At 38.8% G+C, this 16410-nt stretch overlaps 1 protein-coding gene across 4 annotated transcripts in view; it reads right to left on the bottom strand.

Annotated features, from left to right (window-relative positions):
• Window positions 1-9449: 9449 nt before the first annotated feature.
• fam222a.L (family with sequence similarity 222 member A L homeolog) overlaps window positions 9450-16410 on the bottom strand; it is a 50795-nt gene continuing 43834 nt past the window's right edge. For all 4 annotated transcript variants that reach the window (XM_018260990.2, XM_018260975.2, XM_018260996.2 and 1 more), the window contains one exon: window positions 9450-14621. In XM_018260990.2, coding sequence (XP_018116479.1) covers window positions 13390-14604 — 1215 coding nt within the window. In that variant the 5' untranslated portion in view covers window positions 14605-14621 and the 3' untranslated portion in view covers window positions 9450-13389. The remainder of the gene's footprint in view (window positions 14622-16410) is intronic.

Below are 16410 nucleotides of genomic sequence, written 5' to 3'. Positions count from 1 at the left end.
TAATATTTGATTGACAGCTTAGATATTTAAACACCTTTATAACAGGTTTGGATGCTTTAATGGAAAAAAAATTATGTTTAATTTGCACAGGACTTTCATTGTGTAGATGACAGATCCACTGTAACAACTCACCTCCCTTGTGGCCTAGCGGTGCAGCGGGGACACCCGCCACGCCGATCCTCTGTGTCCCAAATGCTGGTTACTTAGGGCACGCGCGGCACACATTTTTTCTATTTATAGGTGCATGCGCGCTGGCATGCAATCGCGCGAAATTTGGATGTATTTAAAGGGGCCTTTTGGATTTCTCAGTTGCCCATTATAGGATCTTGTTCCTGAGTTTCCTGGTCCCTCTGTGCTGTTTAGCTTTTGTAATCTGATTATCTGTTGTGACCCCTGCCTGCTACTGACGATCCTAACTTCTGAATGCCGACCCTTGCCTGATTATCGACTCCGCTGTTTCTGTACCCCTTTCCGGTTGATCTTCCGGTTTGACCCATGCCTGCCTGACTCAGTTTGTACTCTGCCTGCTCTGACCTGGCCTGATCTGACTACGCCTCCTGTCTACGCCTTGTACTGTGAATGTCTGCCCAAAAGACTTTGCTTTACAGTCGTGCCCATTTGCTCGTTCAGAACCCCTCGCTTGGCACCTCTCTTATTAAGACCTGGCAGCATCCGATTAGCCGTGGGCTCCTCCCGAGGTGAAAGGCGGCTGTTAAAGGCAGAAGCATGAGCTGAGAACAGGGTGCTTAGCATTGGTTCTGAATTTAGGGTGCCGACCATGACATCCACTTTAAGTAAGAGCTGGAGCCCAAAACAGGTGCTTTGGGTCAGTCTACCATCTTAGTACATCTGTACATTATTGCCACTTGCCAGCCTTCCTTTTTTATATAGGACAATTCGTCTTTGTGTTTGTACATTCTGCATGTATAAACATACATACAAATTGCCTCTATGGATAAAAGGGATATCAATAAAGACAGCAGCAGAGAGATCCACAAGCAGCAAGAGCACTGTGGGCTGGACTCACATCCCCATTTAAATCAGCAATGCAAGTGATTGGATTAAAGTCATTTTTGGGGTACTGTGGTAGAATGCAGGTATTAATGTGAAATGTTCTGAAGGTCAAACAGGAATTCTTGCTTAATACCTCTTAAGACTTTATGAATCAAGTGTTGGAATTTATACTATGCATTAAATGTTCTCTCTCACTGCTTGCATTGTTTTAATAGTCCAACATTAAGGTAGAAGTAGTTTTAATCCACCCCTGCTGAGTCCTGATTCTTTTTATTTGCAAATTGGCCATTTTGCTAGTTTCTTTTTCTCTTCAGCTTTGTTGTTAAAATTATCACACAGCAGTCTGTTGCTGTAGCTTGTGCTATATCTATGAGTATATGGAATGACATATGAAAACATCGAAAAATACCAAGCTAAAATAATGTGTATATTGCAGGTTTTTAAACAACTTCCGGACTTGCTAAATTATTTTGCCTCCAATAAAAGTTTTTTAGCCCTTGGAAAGCTAATTTTTGTTAAAAAAAACTGAATTATATAATGTCACAAGGGGAGGTGTTGGCAGTGAAATCACTAATGGGGCCTTGAAAGAATGTTTTCCAGAGAATGCCTCCTGCACTGGCAGATATCATGAAGCTTAGCTGTCATAGATTAGGTGCCTGCAAATCTAATGTAGTTTGTGTACAGTAGTTTATTATCCACGAGCCTACGTTATCTAACTAAACCAGACTGTGAGCTCCTCTCAGTCCTGTTGGTCTCATCTAGGGAACACTGCCTTCACTAATAGCTACCAAGTTGTTAGGCAATGCCTTTATTTCATCCTTTATTGCTGCATCCTTTGTTTGGATTGATTTCCCCTCCAACAAACATTTTATTGATGCCATACAAATGTGAAAATAATGTATTTTTTCATATAGGCCACCATAATATTTGTCTCAACTGAAATACACAAAGCAGTGCCATCTACTGGTCAAAAAATCAAAAGTTTAGCAACACAGAACACAGTACTTAGCTCCAAATTGTTATGGTCTCACAGGGTGACAGGGACTCTTTCTCAAGTGCACTGGTCATAAACAGTGCAGCGCAGTCGTAAACCTCCATCCCTAATAATGCTTGACCTTAATGGATCATTTGTGAGTAGAAGAACAATGCACTAGAAATACAGAGGAATGAATGCAAAGTGACTCGTTTTACCCACAATGCAATGTTTTCCCAACAATTTCAATGCCATTGTGGGTGCTTATGTTTTCCACCACTCCAGCCTATCCCTTATGAATAGATAGCTGTAGAACACAAGCAGCATTTCATTTACAAATCATGGGTCTTACGCTCCGAGGAGCAAGAACTTGAGCCAGCGGGCACTCACAGCAAAGCAGGGTGCACATAGGAAAAACGTGGCGACTTAGTGCCTCTTCTTTGTACCCAACCCTGCAGATAGTAAATGAGCCTTTGTGTCTTTTTTTCTGTGTCCTGCAAACAGCAAATACAAATGAACTCTGCTTATGTATGTTATATTTCCCCTTTACATAAAATCTCCCAAAAGGAAAGAAAGAGGCACATAACGAGTTACAGTAGAATAACTCCTAACTGGTCGGATCTGCCGCATTCAGCTGCTCTTTATTTTTCTAATTGCAATTGTTATTATATTTATCAATATCTGTAATGAAGTCAAATATCTGCAAACTGTAAGTAAGCAGGCATCCTACAATCATGGATTTGGGGCCACACAGAGAATTCTATTCTTCTCTGGCATTCTGTGGGTTACAGGCTTATTATTAACTGGAACAAAATGTCTTCTTTGCAAAAAGTCTAGAGACTGAATAAAAACAAATCTAAACAAATTCCTTTTGAGATAAAACATTTTCTCTAATGAGCACAGAACCTTCAGATGCATCTGTTTGTCTTAGTGTTAAGCTTTCTTTATTTTCTGCTAGGCCTCGGGCTTTGGTAATGACACACCATATGTTCCTCTATCAAAGGCAGCTGAGATAGACAAGCCCCAGAGTGATACAAGGACTGAGTGTGTGCCGAGTGTAATACAATTATACTAATGCAAGCATCTCCATTGTGCACAGCAGAAATCTGTTCGCTCTGACAGTGAAGGCCAGGTTACTATTTTTGTGGATTAACCGTGCTGCGAGGGAGATAGAAGAGCTCAGTCACTTCAAAGATTCTTGGTACAGAAGGTCATCTATACAAAAATGGGTTTATACAGGTCTGGATCAGTTTTGAATTATGTTCTCTCAAATGTTGTGATGCCATGATTTTTTTGTTAAAGAAATACACTTTTAAATACGTATTGTGGCCCAGCATGGGCTTCCTTAGAAAGAGGGGGGGGGGGCACTGCTGAAATGGCTAACAGACTTTACATATAAGTAGGGATTATTGTCTACTTACTTTACCTTAAAAAAGCTTGAAGACACAGCTTACCCCCATTTAGCAGTGATGAGTGTAGCTGTTGGACATCTGCAAACAGGACCCATGCTTGGACTTTGGCACTTAGCATTCCTGGTGGAAACTCTTAAAAAAAGTTATACACAGGAAATTTAAAGAGATTAGATAAATGTTTCCGCCATAATTACAGCCTGTTCCAGCATCTAGCATTTCTTAGTAAGTCAGGCCTAAAAGTTGGGCAGTTGTACCTACTAAAATAAGGGTTTCAAATATAAAGAAATACAATAAATGGTCCTCCATTGCAGAAAAAAATTCCTTAATTCCTTAATTGCAGAAAAATTTAAGATTAAATTGATATAGAAAGTGCTGGAATAAAAATCATCTCCCCAATTAAGAGATGGAAAAATAAGTTATCGTATTTTAATTACTCCGCAACGCCTAATAAATAAATCAATACACAAGGGTGGCATACTATTATAATAAATTACTACATTTTCTCCCAATTTTTCTCCCAATTTTTCTTTACAAATACAGTGGTTTACAAAGTTTTCCATACAAGCATAATCAACAAGATTCTGGGTAAGGTCGGTCTTGTCCTATTGTAGTTTTCTGTACAATTACTGTTGAGTACTCACAAAAGTATACCACCCTTTCGTATTGATTTATGAAGTGTTGGGGGGTAATTAATAAAGGTTAAAATATAAAGAAGTCATCCTCAGGAGTGATACATGTATAAAGATGCCGGTATTCTGTAACTGGAAATGCAAAGTTTCACCACGCGGCCAATGTTCCCAAGCAGATACGGGGAAAATAAAGATGACATAAAACCTGATTACAAATGAAAAAAAATAAATGCAATATTTCTTTTTATAGAAGATAAATTCTTTCAGTAAAATTACAGTGCAACTATTATTAAGGTTTTGTGTATTTTTGTGAAAAACACAAAAAAAACAAAGTAAAAATAAAAATACTAGAGCCTTTGTATCACTAAAAAATCTGTATATGATTGCATTACTGGGTAACAGGAGTTGACAGCCCTTGGGCGCATCCTTAGCTAAATATTGCCTTTGTGTGTAATGTGAGCAGACAGCTAAAACATTAACCCAAGGGGTTAAGAAAGCCTTAAAAAAGATTTCTCCTGCCTTGTCTTGGGAAGAAGTATCCCTGAATGCTTCATTAAACATTCCATCTAGAATCAGCAGGTAACGCTGGGCTGAGAGGAGAAACATTTACTTGACCATTTTATTCTCTCCCAGAATTAAAGCATTTTTTAAAAGAAGAATCCTTGTGATTTAGACAAAAACAGAAATCACATGATCTTGCCATGAGCCTAGTGGGAAAATATCTGTGAATCTTATTTTACAATCCTATACAAATAAAGTCATTATACAAGGGCTGACAGCAGCTGTCAACCCAGAATAAGTTGGTATCTTTTTGGCCTGTGCATGGGGTTAAAACGACTGCCTAATAGCAGCCATAGAATTGACCCAATATTTATCAGTTACTTGGAATATTCTATTAAGTTGTTACTGCACTGGCCTGTTGGTATCATCCTCCCTTGGCTACTCGGCAATAAGCCCTGGTATTAATCAAACGTTGGCCCAAGGTAGGGAGGGGGCCACACATGCATAGTTTGGCTTGGTGAAGTCTTTTATCTGACTAGCTAAGAACCACCAGTTCTGTTCCAAAAGGAAACATCTAGGCATATGCGCACAAGTAAACAAAATCCCTTTAATAGAAAACTATAACAAAAGTAAAATGTCTTTTTGTTTAGTCTTTAATGAAACCCCATAGCAAAACATGCAAAAGACCAGGATTTCAAGATCAAGACCTATATGGTTCTGTGTGCAGTATTTTTCTCTTTCCCTGTGGATCAAAAGCCATTTAGCCGTATACTTGTTGTGCACTTAACCACTTTCCTAATGCACCACACAGCCACTGCACATCCACACAGCAGCTGCCACTAACCCTTAGGGACATGGTTTAAGGCTGACTTTTCTCAGAGCCTTAATTAGTGATTGCTGCAGCTGAGGGTCAGCTTTATGGGTCTGTGCGGGGCACCAAGGGGCACTTCTGGGATTCACCACTGTGGCTAAAGCCAGAGAAACTTCAATATTTTACTTAGGCAGAGCAATGTGAGAAATGCGATTTGAATTTAAAGTTAATAAATATGCTAATTATTGTAATAAAATAAAAAAAGGAACCTCGACTCACTTTTGATTTAGAGACAAACGAGGGAAGAAGCAAATAACTTTTTTTTCTTTGCAGACAGTCATTTTTTTTATATGTGTAACGCCCCTGTTATTTAATTACAAAATAAATATATTTATTTATAAATAAAGGGTTGTTCAGCTTGGGGTACTCCAGCTGCCTAAGCGAAGAATAACAAAGACTTGGGAAGACTTTGCCTACCCCAAGAAAAAAGTCAGATATCAGTGTATAAATGCAGTCAAATTGTGCTGCTCTGTTGGTTTGACATTGATGAAATCTAAAGCAACATGTGTTTGTATCCTTGCAGTGTCATGCACAAAACAGCCTTGTGCAAACGTATATAACTTCTCCCCCTCCTCCCCAAAACGGAAAAAGCACCACAATGAGTTTCTTTTCTTTAAATAAGAATTAAATCCGGTGGGCATAGATGAGCAGCTTGTAGCTAAGTGTTGCTATGATGGACTCATTTATTAAGCACTGAAGTGAAAAATAGGAATGGTTCCAGGGTGCAGTGAGCGCCAAGCAGAGTCATTACTAAACTTGCTACAGGTGGGAAACAAAGCAGAGAAAAGGACGTGGAAGGCAAATCAGTGGATACAGTTAACCATCTCAGTGCTGCATGGATGGTATGCTATTATGCTGGTATAGCTCCAAGAACTGACCAGAAATGTAGAATCCATTGCCCCAGCATTAAAAGGGTTAAATGAACTGTATACTCAGAAAAAAAATTGCGTTTTTATAAATTTATAAAACATATCTAAATAATATATGCTATTTGCATATTAAGATATTTTAACCCATAATGTAATGCTCTTACGTATTTCCATTCACTATAGTCGGTGTCCATTTGGAACTTGCATAGCGTAAATAGGGAAATTGGAATTACTGACTCATCAAGACAGTTCTCCTTTGCACCACCGCACACTACATTTTATGTTTTTTTTATGCCAAGCAGCTACCGCAGCATATTAGCACAGTGTAAACAGAGAGGCGGGCATTGCTCACTTTTGCAATTTGTGATCTTTAGTGAGCCCTTTAGTAATTTAGTGCTTGTATAGGATCCCTTATTTACATCCCCGCAGGATGCTCAACAGGATTAAGCCTCCTGGACAGGATTAATAAACAGAGTGATTTAGATGCAAAAAGGCCTAAGACCCAACTCCACCACAGGATCTATACAGTAACTGAAAATGCCCAGTTCTCACATATTGCACTATTGCCCATGCAAATACATTTTATATATTTCCTTGCATTCTTGAATGTAAATCAGGTATGTAAAGTATGAATGGCCAATCACAGGCTTCACAGCGCTTGTCTAACCCCTGCTATCAGTGCCCTGCAAGAGCCTACAGAAGAAATGTTCAACATCTGGCCCCTCCCCCATAGCTCAGCAACTAAAAAGGAGGGCCAAATTAAAAACATCCTAAAATTGGTTTTCAGACATATTAAAGCTCTACTTTGTGGTTTAACATTTTGACAAGGACTTACATAATAACAAGGTTAAAGATGTATTAAACATTGTTGTACCGGACATTCTGCACACAGCTCCAACATATTGAACACAACTAATAAACCAAATTGCCCTTTAGGCTGTTGCCCAATCTAAGAAGCAAATTCATTCATTATTCAAAATCTGGCTAGACCCCAGCCTACTGCCTACAAGGGCTAGCTCCCTCATTTAGAAACCTCTGGTCTACAGTATGTAATTAAATCTGACTTGCTATTTTTAAACTAAAACCAAAGAGATGAAAGTTTAATCTTGATGAACTATAATCAGTCATTCTTAATGGGTGATCCCTGCACAATGCATGCTGTCTATGGCCCTCAACTGACTGTATGTGGGATACTTGTCCTGTCCTATCAATTTTGTTCCTGCATGCTTGGGATCCTTAAAGCATTACTGACATGTTCCTATAAAAATCATAGGAACGTATTAGTATCAAGTAGTTGCGGCACCCGGAATATTTTCCCTGAAAGTCCCCCTCAAAGCTGCCTTGTGAACCTTTGCAAAACTGACCTGCTCACACTACTAACGGATCTTCTGCCTTGCTTCCGTGAAGCCGGGCTGGGGCCGGAGCGATCCTTCCATAGGCTGAAGTCCTGTTTTCATTTGTAATCATCCTATGGAAGGATTGCGCCGCCCCCAGGCCAGCGACACTGAAACTACACAGAAAGTCTTTTAACAGTGTTGGAGGGTTGTATCAAAGCAGGTTCGCGGGGCTTGGGGCGGCTTTGAGGGAAAATATTCTGGGTATAGAAGAAATCGGCAAGCACTTCCGGACGCCACTTCAAATAGGTATGAATAGGTAAAATATTCTGGGTGCAGCAATTACTTGATACTGACCCGTTCCTATGATTTTTATAGGTATGTGTCCGTATCGCTTTAAAGGGATTCTGATTTTTATAATGTGTTTTTTATTTCCAAATGACACTGTTTACAATGCAAATAATTCACTCTACAATATAAAATTTATTTCCTGAACCAGCAAGTGTATTTGTTTTAGTTGTAATATTTGTGTGTATGCAGCCCTCGGGTCATTTTGCCTGGTCATGTGCTTTCAGAGAGAGTCAGCACTTTAGGATGGAACTGCTTTCTGGCAGGCTGTTGTTTCTCCTACTGTAAAGTAACTGAATGAGTTCTGTTCTTAGATCTACCAGAGAGCTGTTATCTTGTGTTAGGGAGCTGTTATCTGTTATCTATTGTTAGGCTGCTAAAGGGGGAAAATGGAAGGGGATGATATCACTCCCACTTGCAGTACAGCAGTAAAGAGTGACTGAAGTTTATCAGAGCACATATCACATGACTGGGGGCCCCTGGGAAACTGACAATATGTCTAGCCCCATGTCAGATTTCAAAATTAAATATAAAATAAAAATGTTTTCTCAGATTTTAGAGCAGAATTCTGCTGGAGCAGCACTATTAACTGATGCATTTGAAAAAACATTTTTTTCCCATGGCAGTATCCCTTTCACTGGTTTGGAAATCAGGATCTCTGTGTGTGATCAAATGACCCTAGATTTGGTTCTTTGCCTTGTATGGTTGCAAGGTATCTGACCATGCATGGCAGCTTAATGTGAAACCTAGTGGGCATCATTCCCAAGGCATTGGTAAATCACCAAATGTATTTTGTATCCCAAAATTCAACTGCAAATATTGCAGCTAGCAGAACAGATAGGCTCTTATTCTGATGTGTATTTAGGCACCCTAGATTGACTACATAGAGGGACACGTTGCACTACAATTTTTGAAAGGCAGCCTATCACATTGAGCCTAACTAGGATGTCAGTGGTTATGTCTAATACCCCTGCAATGTGCCACAAACCCAAACAACCATAAGACTGTGCTAGCTTTGCAAAAGGGCTGATTGCTCTATAACAATTCATGTTCTATCAAATAGGGTCACAACTGACTTAGCTGCACATGCAGCACTTTCATTTATTTTTGCTGCCTATATGGCTGTGGTCTAATGAGCTGAAACACAGCTAGATAGGAATCCCTTGCAAAATAAATACAATGAGTTGGATTGCAGAGCCTGGCTATACTAGGAAAGGTCCCCTGTACTAGACCAAGGATCTGTGCACAAAATAAAGTGAGATATAATTGGTTTAAAAAAAAACATGCTGATGCTATTAAAATAAGCTCACTTCCATGCAGGAAAACAACAGCACAATTTCAGTTTGTTCTTTAATTTGTAATTATGTGACGCTGTTCTTTAATACCATAGCTCTGCATCTAAGACAACACCACTTTATCCACACTCGCAATGCCTTTGGTGTAATGATAAGCTGTAGTGATTAAAAATGGACTTTAAAGAGGCGTGAAATAACGACACTGAAAATGTAATTCTTTTATTTAATGCATGATATAAAAAGGATTCTGGAACTGAGATTAGCAAAGAGAAAGATTCAGATTCACAGATTGCACATTCTAACAACACTAATGTCTCAATTCCTGGCCTATTGCTCCTCCTAGAAAGCAAACTGAACAATCAAGGAAACCAGTTCAACATTTTGTCTGTGAGGGATAAAATAGAAATAAAAAAATTACAAAGATTTCAAAGGCTATTCTCAAGCAAAAGAGAAAAAGAGCGCGAGGAAAGATTTTCTGCTTTTTTGTTGTTTCTTTTTTTTTTTTTTAGCAGCCAACATGTAAATTTTACACATTATTACACTACAAAAAAAATTATATTCAAGTTTTCATTTTATATATCCTCCGTCATTCTCTTTTAGTTCTAATTCTTTTCTTACTAGTGCAAGTCATGGACTTAAAAAACAAACAAAAAGAAAGTTAACATAAGCCTAACATTTTGCTTATTTGACCCAGTCTCAGTCTGTGAATTTAGCAGAGAACAAAAGACAAAGAGTATTTTATTTTTCCAGAAAATAAAGCAACATTGGCCTGGTATTTATAAATATAAGATATTTTTTTGTTACTATATATATTTTATTTGTCTGACCTTTTCCCGCACAGAAGAGAATTTGATATATTCTGTTGTCTCCAAAATAGCAGCATCTTTTGCACATATTTCCCCTTTTCACATTCTAGGAAACTACTGTACTTTGTTCTGAACACAAAATCGCCAAAATCATAGCTTGAGTTTCAGTGAAACAATGAGAAAAACAAAAGGTATTTTATCAATTCTGCTCTTAATGATACACATGCATTCCTTCACTGCCACATGATGATGTTGCATGCTGATGAGTGTGTATATAGACATTTAAGTTCTGTACATTGAAAAACTTACTAGGTCCTTCTTTGAGTTGGTTTATTTCTGTATAGATGGCTAAAAATTTCACTTTTAGCATGCTGTGTACCCAGAAACCCTCAACCAGTGGCCTCAAGTCTTTGATATTGCTCCCAGTGGTATTCATCTTTAAATTCCTGTCTTGGAGGAAGTTTTGGAGCCATAGTGCTAGGAGTTTACTGCCAAAACAAAGCACTTCAAATGCATCCACCACATAGCCAATCACAGCCCTTATTTGCCAAATGTCAGGTTCCAATTCCACATCTGCTGCACGCTGGTACCCACAGTTTATTTCAGCTGAAATTAAGGTAGTGAGTGTGTTTATTAATTAAACTGAACCCTCCAGTGTGCTTATATTTAATACACATAAATAACCATATACTGTCCTCTTATAAATGGTACCTAGGGATGTCATCCATATCATTGGTGCTTAAAAGTGATGACATTTAAATCACGTGACTCACCGACTCTATTATGAGCAGGGTTGCAAATTTTTCTAGACGGAAACTGCCAATAAGTTCATGCTTTCTGGACCTCCTATAGCTTATAGGCCCCCAGCAGTCTCAGAGTCGGATTCCTATATTGTTAGAAGTAAACACCGACAGCAGCTTAGTTCATTAAAAAGTGTTTTTTTTTTTAATTTAACAAATTTCATCATAAAGAATAAAAAAATCAAACAAAAACTAAGTAAGAAATGTTAGGCTTTTCTTATGCTTCATGATTGTCTGTGGTTGTATGAAATCATTGGATCCCTGGAAACCAGTGAAGGCAGGTAAATTCATTAGGTATTAGCCCTTATAAAGACAGCATTATATGTGATAGCTTTACTGTAATCTTGTAAGGTTTCACTTGATTTTTGGTTTCTCGAGGCACATTTTTTAAGCAACAAAAAGGTATGACATAGACCTCAAATTTCTTTGTGTACGGATCCTTATTATATTTCACTATTCATTTATAAGGTAATATTATTCCATCAAGTCATGGAAGCCTAACATATACCTTCCAGCATGTGTAGAAATAGAAGCCTTCCAAGCCAACCAATCAAAGAACTTCTGTATTAAAGGGACATGATCCAGATCAATTGTGAACTCTGCAAGCAAATCATATATACCCTATGTTTTAAGGTGACAGAGATGCTACAGTCAAAATTAATTGCTTTGTAACTATAAGCAAGACTTCAACACTGCATTGTATATATCTGTTTTTGGGGCCAATAAATCAACTTCAAGTTTGTGGTGTTCTACAGTGTATCTGTTGTTCTGCATGTTTCTTGGATCACAGGCAGATGGTCCTTCCACTGTTTAGCACCCTACCCACCAAAAAGGGTTCTTTCTACCGGTAGATGCTCTTCATATTTGCGTGTTAATCTGTATGACCGTTTAGCCACTGTTTTATTGAGATGTATCTGCTTTGATTGAAGAGGAGCTGGATGGAAGTTCCTAACCATATAATAAAGGGCATGTATATGCTATATTTGGTAAGAGAGTCATTTCCATTTTAGGGTTTCCCATGTTTGAGAGATGCTTAGGGGCTAATGTCAGAAGGTCTAACATGGCCAAGAAACACTTGATGTTTGCTATAGGTTTCTATGCATTATTAGAAGTGAAAGAAATGTCTATAAATAAAGATTTCTTTCTTTTGCACACAATCTTAGCTCAAATTCTCATTATTACAGTACTTCCCATTATAGGCAGAGAATAATGAGATTTTGGGAGTCTTGGCCTTCCTAACTAAAGACTAAACTGCCCCATAGAATATCTACTGCCAGCCTCCCCAATTACAAATATGTATCCTCCTATAGTTATATAGTTTCTATATTCGTGTGACCTGCGCGCACAACCTAAACTCAGTCCAACTGCGCATAAGAGCTACAGCATTAGATGCATATATAAACCTTATAAACACATATCTAACTTCTTGCTCAGTACTGGAAGATGTTGTTTAGCAACAGCTGGAGGGCTGCAGGTGCCCTAGCTCTTATCTAGATCTAATTCACAATAAATAAAAGATTTGATTTATGATATTACATTATTAAACCATCTATCTATACAATGATAAAGGTGCAAGTTGTATCAGAATAAAAGATATTTAAATATGTATGCATGGTCTAAACCCCAAATTAAAGAGGAAATAAAGCCACAAGGCAATATTTGTGTGTTTCAGCACATAGTGCTGTTGCACCATTTGTCATGTAAAACAGCCCAATGAGAGGTGATGCCTTCTACCTCACTACCTTGCAGATTTTTGCCTAAAAGGTCAATTCTTGGGTGGTGGATATGCACATTAAAATCCAATAGTCACATGACATCACAGCTGACCAACAGCAATATGGGAGGCAATGGCTGGTGGAGAGATTGGTGGACAATAAAATGTTATCATGGGATTTTCCCTTTAAACAGGCAGCCTGGAGTGGCAGTGGAGGAATGTAGTAGACAGAATTAGATAAAAAAAAAACAAAAAACCCGAACAACAAATAAATAAATAAATTCTCTAGCAACTTCATTATCTGCTATGATGGTCAGACTTTTCTTTTCAGTTTTTGAATCAAACCTTGCTAATTGTATTTAAATTAATATGCATATATACACATATATCTTGGTCATTTTGATTAGAAAGGAAAATCAAGATCATTTAGGGAGTTGAACCTGATTTTATTCAGACCCCTGTGGGTACAACTGGCAGCTTCCCACCACTACAGCAGCCCAGGACATAGAGATGGAATCAGTTTTAGGCCAAGCTATTCTCGTACATTTCATTTACAGAAAATAACTAGATCTGAATTAACATATAAGGCGCCAGAAGGATTTGGGCACTGGCAGTGCACTTCACACTTGAACAGATGGAGCAGTTTGGCCACTGGAGTGCTCCTGGTACTCTGCATTCCTGTTGGTGGTGGTGGTGCAGTTTACCCATCAAAAGCCCTGCCCTCTGCCCTTATGAAACATGCCTTTTCAAGCTAAATAGCATATGTTAGTATGCGGAACCAGTGTACCGTTGATCACTTTATAAGAGAAAAGGGCAGGGCTTTCTATCTGTAAATAGGCAAACGGATGTGAGCATGCTGATGATCTAGAAGCCTTGGCACAGACACTGTCTCATAACCCTTGCCAAGCATCTGCTCTTTGATACAGGGTGGACGAATGTCATTGATGAGATACTCCAAAGACTGAAGGCTACTGCTAAGTATCGAGGTATTACAAAGGGTCTTGCTGGGGATACTTGTTAACCCATCAGATGGATGGACTCCCAATTCTCTGTGCCCATTGGCAAGTTCCTGTGGATTGTAACAGTCACTGTTGGGTGTGACCAAGATGCTGTTCCAAGGAGGGGCAAAATACTGCCCGACAGAAAAGTTACCATGCATGCCAACACAGTTCAAAGGAGAGGAGCTGACTTTTTCAACGGCACTAGCAAGAGTATAGGGGCGGGAGACTCCATGGCAAACTTCAGGAGATTTGCTAATTGCCCCACCCCCACCACTGCCCCCACTATAGATTCGCAGTTGCTGTTGCTTCTGTTGCCAAATCAGATAGTCCATGCCTTCTTGGTAGGATCCAGTTTTAGTTACTACAGGAACAGAACCCAGAGCAAGTTCGCTGCCTACTCTGCAATCTTGCAAAACAGTCCCAGAGTAGGCCACAGCATTCCCGGTCATGGAAGCGTAGCCATTAGCCATTCCCTGCTTCGATGGACTAGAATTCGTAACCACTACCCCTTGGCAGGCCTGGTGAGAGGCTTGAGCCTGGCACTGCTGGTTAATCTGGTAAATGATACTCTGGATAGAGGGCAAATTAGATTGTTGAAGTGCCAAATTTCTGCTGCTCAGTGGAATGACCGAGGCTGCTACTGTGACATTAGGAGGAACATCCAGCTGCTTCTGACTCCCAAGGTAGTTCAGCTGTCCATTGCAGGTTTGGCTTTGTGTTAAAGTGCTTGACAATGGGTATGGAGCAACAGCAGCCTGTGCAGAAGATATCTTAGTCCGTTTACCCTCTGCATTTTTCACCACGCTCTTACTAGCTGATTTCACAATGGCCAGCAGACCTTGATATCCACCTGTGTGCATTGGGTAAGGGCTGTATCGCTGACCTGTAGTGTCATAACCATTCACAGTCCGATTAAGGTGCTTGTGCTGGGGAACCCTGATGTTCGTAGGGAAGATCTTAATGGTCAAGGGGTTATTAGCCACTTTCTGTGCATATGCATCTAGCTCTGCTGGGCTGGGATATCGAGCACTCTGCATTGGCGTTACGGTTTCACCTAAAAGAAAATAAAAATACATTGTCTTTATTGTCACATTTTTCCAGAGGGAATTACATTTTTTAAATCAAAGCTGAGAGACAAGAGAAATACAGAGAATACATGGACTGGAGTGCAGATGTGGACAGGACATATGAAGAAGTTCCATTTTTATGAATTATGATTCTACCAATCCATGATTTGTCCATCAGTCAAATAAAACAGGATTCAGAAACATAAAAATGCTACCCAGCAGCAAGGTTATGGGCGTTACAGGAAGGACACATTGAAAGGAAGGGGTAATACTGTAATACCTTGATTAAATAGAAATGATAACCCATCCACCCCAAATGCTTCTCCTTCATTACAGCTGTAAATTATGTCTAAATTTTGAAAAACAGCTTTCTTTTTTTTAACAATCAAAGAGAAAAGAAAAAGTCTGAATCTGAGAGATGGCAGTTAATAATTTAATGACAAGGGAGGTAGAAGCTGTCAGCTCAGAATATGTTTGTCTCTATTCTTCTTTTAATACAGACAAAAAAAACCTTAGAACAGTGGCATTTGGTTCCTCCCAAATAAGGGGAAAATGATTGAACCACTGTCTTATAAAATCCCCTGTAATTACAGGGGGGTGTAGAGCTTGTAATGTAACCTCTTCAGTGCCAGGTTCAGAACTCACTCTTAATACTTTAAAGCTGTGAAGGAGTTAATATCAGGTTTAAATGTGATGATATGATAATAAAGTGTTCATCACAGACAGCTGCATACACTATACACTGATATATTTTGTAACAGTCTAATAATAGTTTTATTGCAAATGATGCTCATTTACACTTTAACATTTGCATTTATGGGGGGTGCATTATTTTTCATAATAAATATCTTTTAGGGAGTCATGTGACACAGTTGATGTCACTGAACACTGTAAATAGCTGTTGGCCCAAACAAAAGGAACAATGCAATGTGATAGCCAAACCACACAATATCTGAACAGGGTACCCCCCTCCTCAAATCTACCCCCAAATTTTGCAGCAAGTGTCCAGCTGTGCGCTTCCTAAAAAAATGGGATACAGTTTTTTTCTATTTAGGTACCCGTAGGTCACCCCCTCGATAAATATACAGAAAATTTGGCCGTACTCAAACTAAATTGCCGGCAAATTTTTGAGTGAATCTGGCAGACAGAATATAGTTGTAGCAGTCAACACACGTTTGCCTGAGCACAACCTGAAATGTGCCCCTGTGAAGCGAGGCTCAAAGGATAAAGGCTGGGTGTGTTATATGGTACTTGCTTTCCAATAAAAACTGGAGGCTGCACTTTGGACAGCATTGCTAGAACATATAAAAAGAGTTACACAGATGCAGTCCAGTGTGGCACCAACCTAATTTTAACACAGTTAAAATAAATTGGATGTAAAATACATCACAGAAGTAATTTCACGGGTGTTTAACCTTCCAAAATACACATAAACATTCTATTTACAGAGAAAGAAAAATCAGCATTTTTTCCTCTTATAATGAACCCAAAAAATCCCCCTCCCATAATTTTATAGACCAGTTAAATGAATGTTGTCCAAGAGAAATTACAAAGGGAACTAAAAAAAAAAATCTAATTTGAATACAAGATACTGCAAAACTAGTTTTGACATTTATCTAAGCATTTAAGTGTATATAATTTGTTAATGATAAACTACAAAAAAAAACAAAAAAACTCTCGCCTGATCTCACATTATACAGTAGAGCTTGTTCATTATCTGTGTTTATACTGCATTCTGTATAATCAAAATAACTGTGAAAGGATCCAACACAATAC

This window comes from Xenopus laevis, chromosome 1L, assembly GCF_017654675.1.
Source record: "Xenopus laevis strain J_2021 chromosome 1L, Xenopus_laevis_v10.1, whole genome shotgun sequence".
Taxonomy (NCBI): domain Eukaryota; kingdom Metazoa; phylum Chordata; class Amphibia; order Anura; family Pipidae; genus Xenopus; species Xenopus laevis.
The sequence above is the reverse complement of the archived record's forward strand: the minus strand, read 5'-3'. Positions and strand labels throughout refer to the sequence as shown.